Source organism: Stomoxys calcitrans, chromosome 5, assembly GCF_963082655.1.
Source record: "Stomoxys calcitrans chromosome 5, idStoCalc2.1, whole genome shotgun sequence".
NCBI lineage: Eukaryota > Metazoa > Arthropoda > Insecta > Diptera > Muscidae > Stomoxys > Stomoxys calcitrans.
In genome coordinates, this window is record NC_081556.1 from 136,816,701 (window position 1) to 136,824,299 (window position 7,599).

A 7,599-nucleotide genomic window follows, 5' to 3' on the forward strand; every position below is an offset into this window, starting at 1 on the left:
ATTTTTAAATGTGTAAAGGACTTATATAATACAACGTATTAAACTTTTAAGAATCAAAAATTTTATATAGTGTAAAGGTCCCATTAGATTCAAAATATTAAATGTAAAGTTTTAAGTGTAAAGGGTCTATAAAAATTCTAAAGTGTAAGGGACCCATTAGAATCATAGTTTGAAAGTGTTAAGGAACCATTAGAATCATAGTTTCAAAGTGTTAAGGATCCATTAGAATCAAAGTTCTACTGCGTAAAGGACCCACTCGCATTAGGGTTAAAATATGTAAACGATCCTTTCGAATTAAAGTTTTAAAGTGGAAAGGACCCATGAAAAGTGCAGCGAATAAGTCATTAGAATCAAAGTTTCTTAGCGTAAAAGTTTCTTAACGTAATTTTTTAATGTGTAAAGGACCTATGTAATACAACGAATTAAACTTTTAAGAATCAAAAATTTTTTATAGTGTAAAGGTCCCATTAGACTCAAAATATTAAATGTAAAGTTTTAAGTGTCAAGGGTCTATAAAAATTCTAAAGTGTAAGGGACCCATTAGAATCATAGTTTGAAAGTGTTAAGGAACCATTAGAATCATAGTTTCAAAGTGTTAAGGATCCATTAGAATCAAAGGTTTATTGTGTAAAGGGCCCACTCGCATTAGGGGTTTAAATATGTAAACGATCCTTTCGAATTAAAGTTTTAAGGTGTAAAGGACCCATGAAAAGTGCAGTAAATGATTAATTAAAATCAAAGTTGTTTTAACGTAAAGGACCCATTGGAATCAAAGTTTAAAAGTCTTAAGGACCTATAAAAATCAAAATTTTAAAGTGTAAAGGACCCATGCATATGAAAGTTACAAAGTCTAAAGGACCCTTTGAATATACGACAAATTACCCATAACGATCAAAGACAGCATGCCATGAAAAGAGGCTTTGGGTCTTATGGTGTAAACTTTAAACATTAATTGCTTTATTTGAAAAGAGATTGATTTGTTAACAGATAATTGCTGAATTATCGATAACGGTCGTCTTATGTTATTACTATCGCCATCTGTCGAAATGTAGTAAGAGCAAGAGGAATTTTGTATTTTCGTAAATTTTATAAATATATCTCAATAAACCAGAGTTTTTGCCAAAATCCTTATTCAACACCGAAATAAATTATAATTTATAATTATTTGGAATAAAAATTTAAGCATTATTCACTTTGGTTGAAAATCGATGGTTTTTTTTTAACAGTTAATTGCTGAATTATCGATAACGGTCATGGAACTTTTTCACTATCGGCATTTATCGAAATGAAACAAGAGCGTTGCAATTTTCTATATACCCAATTTTCGATAATTTTCACTTAACAAACCAGAGTTTTTGCCAAAAATCCTTATTTAACACTGAAATAAAATATATTTTATGATAAGTTTGAATAAAAATGTAAGCATTATTCACTTTGGTTGAAAATCGATGGTTTTTTACACAGATAATTGCTGAATTATCGATAACGGTCATGGAACTTTTTTAATATCGGCATTTATCGAAATGGAATAAGAGCGTTGCAGTATTTTATTTTCATAATTCTCGATAATTATCGCTTAACAAACCAGAGTATTTGACAAAATCCTCATTTAAAAACAAAATAAATTATCTTTTATGATTATGTTGAATAAAATTTTAGCAAACAAAGTGAATACTTTGTTTTTTTTTATTCACTTTCGTTGAAAATCGAACAATTGTTATTCGTTATTGCTATTATATTAATTTATCGATAGATTTTAGAGATAATCATAGCGGAAAGATTTACGAATAAGAATTTTAAAGAATTGTGTTTAATTAGTCCATTCTCGATTAATTTTTTTTTTCTAATTTTGTCAACAGATAATTTCCCATTCACCGATAACGGTTATCGAATGTAATATTAATCAGTGGTTATCGACTTTGACTTACATATTAATTAGAATAAAGGTGCAATTTTATTAAAATAGTGTTTGAATAACGATTTTCGCAAATTTCGATAATTATCGGTAAATAAATCAGATAATAAAATAATGTTTGACAATATATTTATTTTATTTTAAAAACAATTTTGAAAACATTAATCGATAACGGTTATCGAATGTTAAATTAAAAACTCAAAATGGAATAAGAGCGTCAAGATTTTTTACAGATACCCTAAACGTGAAATTTTATTCAAATAGGTGTTAAATAATGATTTTCACCACGGGTTTCGATAGCCATGGGAATAAAGTAAGGGAAAAAGATAATTTTCGCTTTATCGTTACTAAACAACAAATTTAGAAAAATCTTTTATAATGATTTTAAAAAAAAAAATTACTTGGTATCAACACATCGAAAAATTATATCGAAAAATGTTTTTTTGAGATAATTGTTCTTTTTTCGATTACTTTTGGGATAACGGTTATCGAATTTAATATAAATCGGTTTTTTTTTTTGTCGAAATTGATTAAGAGCGTAAACACTTTTAACAAATGCTTTTATGATTTAATTTCTATAAGTGTTGAATAACGATTTTCACCGCGGCTTTCGATAATTATCGGAATAAAATATAAGAATCAGATGATTTTTGTCGCAGTCATTTAACAGCGGAATAAAAAAAAACAACTTTAGGATTTTTAATAAAAAAAATTTTACACGATATCATCTTTCGGTGGACATCGATCAATTGTTACCATTTGTTGCTATTATATTAATTCGTCGATATATTTAGATATATTCATTACAAATGAGAAGTGTTCGATTTGTTTTTCGGAAATTGTTCAATAATGGCCATCAAAGGAATTATTGAACAGTTTCTTTTTAATAAACTATTTTATTTTCAGATAATTACCCCTATTTGCCCCTGTTCCTTAATAGAATGTTCATGGGCCATTTTCCAATTACATTTCTATCGATAACGGTTATCGAATATTATATTAGACGATATTTATCGATATTGAATAAGAGCGTTAAAATGTTTTATTAATACCAATTAAGGTGGATTTTATTTAAGTAGGTGTTGAATAACGATTTTTGCAATTATCGATAATTATCGGTCAATAACCCAAGGAACAAGATATTTTTTCTTAAAATCTGTTTTTAGTACCGATATAAAAACTGTTTAGTGATTTGTTTTAATAAACAAATTTTAGTCATTTTTTCTGAATATTGGTCAATTATCGAATACTAATGAAATCGGTATTTATCGAAAAAGGTTAGGGGAATAAAAATTTGCAACAAAATCCCTTTTTTATCCCGAAAACTATTTTTTTTATTACTATAATGGCTATGCTATATTAAATAACGATTTTGCAGTTTTCGATAATTATCGGTCAATAAACCAAAGAACAATATATTTTTTGTCAACATCTTTTTTTAATACCGATATGAAAACTCTTCACTGATTTCTTTTATTAAACTAATTTTACGCTTTAATCATTTTTGCTGAATGTTGGTCAATTATGAAATACAAATGAAATCGGCATTTATCGAAAAAGATAAGGGGTGTAAAAAATTGCAACAAAATCCCTTTTTTTATCGGGAAAACTATTTATTATTATTATTATTATAATGGCTATCCTTCACTTAGATATTTTTTTTTCTTATACGACCTCCACACTTTAATAATTTTTGCTGAATGTTGGTCAATTATCGAATACTAATGAAATCGGCATTTATCGAAAAAGTTTAGGGGTGCAAAAAATTTCAACATAATACCTTTTTTATCGGGATTTTTTTTATAATGGCTATGCTTCACTTAGAAATTTTTTTCTGGTAAGACCTTTACACTGTAGGCCTATGATCTTAATGAGCCCTTTAAACTGTGGTTTTTAGATACTATAGCTGACAATACGTCTCTAGATTCTTAAATTCTAATACGCCTTTTATTTAAGGTTGCCAATAGATCCTTGATTCCTGTGGAGCCTTTACACTTAAGGCCTATGATCCTAATGGCGCCTTAACACTATGGGTCTATGAGTTCTAATGCGTCCTTTGAACTGTTTATAACGGGAAAGTAGCACTATAAATATTTGATTCATATGGATCCTTTATATTTAAGGCTTAACCCTAATGTAGCCTTTTCACTGTGTGCCTTAACGAATTTTACACTGATTGCAGCAGGCATCAATTATTATGGTCCTGCGATACTTGTGAGATCCATAAACTTAAGTTTAAAGAAGCAGTTACAAGTCCTTTAAACTCTGGGTCTTTGATAAGTTTACATTTAAAACTTTTCTAAGCATACTATGTTAAAATTTGTAAAAGACAAATTGAATTAAAATTTTCGATAAAATAAAATCAAAATCAATATTTGGGAAAAAAATACCTAAGAGAAAATGGACTCTTTGGTTTTTGTATAACACGAAAATAATTTTAAATTTGGCTCAACAATTGTGCTATGATTTTAAGCATAATTCTTAAATTGGCGCCCAACGTGAGTAAATCATCTTTGAATTATTATTTAAAGGAATGACACATAAATTCGAAAGAGCATAATTAAGGGTTGATAAAATTCCATAAAATTTTTTTGATTTTTGATTTTTTTACTTTGGTTTTAATTTTTTTTTTTGCCCTTGCATTGTTTTTTTTTTATAAAACGCATAGAAAATTATGCGTAAATGTTTGTTTAGAATTAAAATAAAAAAAAAAATACTGAGAAAAATTAAAAGAAAAAGGAATTTGTTATTAGACTAGAAGCTTAAGTAGGAAAAAATAGGTGATTTAAAAATTAAGTTAAATACGTAAAGGGAATATAGAAAGAAAGTTGCAAACAAAGCAACATTTAGGCAAGTTTAATAGAAGCCTTTACAATGATTATATTGTCTAAGGGTTCTTGAAACGAAAAGCCAGCCGTATTAAAACTAGCCATTGAGCTCTAAGACATTTGGAAATAGTTAAAACAAAAAAAAAACTTCCAATAGATGGCGTGGAAGTTGAGCAATACCTTTGAGAAGGTTTTTAGATTTAAATGTAAGTCAACGGTACTATTTTATAAGCTGTTAGTTGTATGGGTATAGTTACCGGGAGCCATCTTTCGATGAGCTTTGGCATAATTTATTGTTTAGGAGAAAGTGTTGAACTAAACGGTAACGGTATTGTATTAGGTTAAAAGTAATAGGTATCCCAAGGTGCGCCATCTGGCAAAAAGCTTTTAAATACAAAGCTGCATCTATGGCAGAGCTTTTTTTAAGTGCTATTAATCATAAAAGACAACAAGCAATCGATCAATCGATCAATTTTACAAAAAAAATCTTTAGAAAAAGTTAAACTGTGATCTTTCCCCCTTTTATGAAATGTAATACGCCATCTATTGGAGAGTTTTCCTTTATCGCTTCAACTATACAAGAATAGAGAGTCCATAAAGTCTGGGTGAGACCTCTTTGGAAGGTTAGAAAAGCAAAATTTGTTTTTTCGTTTTCGTGCGAAAAAATAATATCGAAGGACCTTTGCCTTCACTGACTTCCAGATCTTCTTCTTAACCATAAATGAGTTCTCTATGTTTCTTTGCCTTAGAGATGTAATCAACTTTGCTGTGGCATTGCTGCGGGTTGTTGTTGTTGAGGTGTTACGTTTATATAAAAATCTTTACCTATCAATAAAAGTGAGGGCTCGGAACCATCATAGGGATAAAAATAGGCAAATTCACCACATAAGGTATGATTATCGGTCTTTGCATGCAAAATATCGGGAAGTTCATCGATGTCACCTTCCAAATGGAAATTGTGTTGTTCATGGGTTAAAATCAAATCGCCGGCCATGCTGGCGGGTAAAGGTAGTTGATGTAGCTGAAGTGCATCAGCATCAGCATCGGTTGCGGCTGTGACGGCGACTGCGACTGCGACATCTCCATCAGGTTGGGGGGCTGCATCGTAAGGGTCTGCTTCCACGCTATGGTCATCTGCATCGTGGTCATCATTATCATTATCATCATCTTCATCGCTGGTGTCTTCATAACGATTTTGTGGTTGATCGTTGTCTTCAGTTTCATTTTCATTTTCATCATCTTCATTGTCATTGGCCTCATCTGAGGCGAGGAGGCCATTTTTGTTGTTGTTGTTGTTGTTCTTGTCTAAATAATGCATGCAACATTCAGTGGTGGCCGAAGCTGTTGTAGTTGCTGATGGTGGTGATGATGTCTTTGCCTTTGAGTTGATGGTCGCTGCCAGGGACGTATTGAGCGGGCTTGCCTCGTATACGGTGGGGGGAATTGTGGGGCAGGAGGACGATGAGGAGGCAGAGGAGGAAGCCAAGGGGCTATGGTAATTATATATGATATTAGGTGTTGTTGTTCCGTTTGTTGTTGTTGTTGGTGTTGTTGTTGTTTGTGGTGGTGGTGGATTGTATGAATTTGTAATGGAATCTGTCATTATAAACTTGGCCGGAGCTATTTGTGTTGTTGCTGCTGCAGCTATTGCTGCTGTGGCATTTGGATTTGTTGCAATTGCAGCAAATTTTGTTGTTGATTTATCGGTTACTGCTAATGTGGCTGGTGCTACGGCTGCAGCTAGCTGTTGTTGTTGTTGTTGTTGTGCTGGCGTCACACTTAATCACGTGCTCAACCAGGTGGAGTTGCAAGTGCAAATGGTTGTGGGAATCACAGGAGCATAGTAGTAGCCATTGGCGTATATAAGACCCGGCGGTCCAGCTTGTATCTGTATTGTTTGGGGCACCGCTGTGGCGGAAGCTGTGGTTGGCTGCTGCTGCTGTTGTTGGGCTTGCGCTGATGTCTGTTGCTGCTGTTGCTGCGTGGGATCGAGGGGAGCAGCGGCGGCAACGGCGGCGGTTGGCATGGCACAGCATATGGTGGCTGTTGTGGTAACATTTTGTGGCGTCGTTTGTGGAACCTGTTGTACATAAATGGTTGTGGTTTGAGGCTGCACTATTGCTTGCTGCTGCTGCTGCTGCTGTTGTTGGGGTGATGAGAGTTGTTGCTGCTGTTGATGATGTGGATGCTGTTGCTGCTGCTGCTGTTGATGATGATGGTGTTGGTGTTGGTTTTGAGGCGGCGTTGCAGCCACCAAAGTCATTGTGGTTGCTTGTACTGTGTGTGGCTGTTGTTGTGACTGATGTTGTTGTTGTTGTTGCTGCTGCTGTTCGGTCACCCCCTGTTGCTGTTGCTGTTGCTGTTGCTGCTGCTGATACTGTTGATGTTCCTGCACTTGCTTTTGCTGCTCCTTGTACAACACTTGCGCGGCCAATGTCTGTATCAGCATCAGCGTCTGCCGTCTCTCATGACCCATTAGGCACACCGTCGAATTTTCGACCACCTCACGTAAATGCATCAGGTACTGGTACTGCAATGGCTCCTCATCCACACCCCAGAAGTGATTGCGCAAATAGGCCTCCAATTTCACCGTCTGTGTATTGATGTCCGGAAAGTCAATGAAGAAACGCGAGCACATATAACGCTCGTACGCCTTGATCAGCTGACTGTCGACGGGGCTGTAGCCGTGCACCAACAAATTGCAATACTTGAGCAAACCGCCGCCCCTTATCTCTTCGGGCTGCCGCGTTGAGATCAATTTCTTTTGCAAATGATACAAGGCCTCCTGGAAATCGCCATAGACTGATTCGCCCACCACCGTGGGATAGAAATTCTCCGATATGGGCAAGGCGGCAC

The 7,599-nt window shown here is 34.0% G+C and overlaps 1 protein-coding gene across 4 annotated transcripts in view; it reads right to left on the bottom strand.

Moving 5' to 3' along the window:
* Nucleotides 1-6,513: 6,513 nt before the first annotated feature.
* Nucleotides 6,514-7,599, bottom strand: part of LOC106082324 (terminal nucleotidyltransferase 5C) — a 416,321-nt gene continuing 415,235 nt past the window's right edge. For all 4 annotated transcript variants that reach the window (XM_059369118.1, XM_059369119.1, XM_059369120.1 and 1 more), the window contains one exon: nt 6,514-7,592. In XM_059369118.1, coding sequence (XP_059225101.1) covers nt 6,527-7,592 — 1,066 coding nt within the window. In that variant the 3' untranslated portion in view covers nt 6,514-6,526. The remainder of the gene's footprint in view (nt 7,593-7,599) is intronic.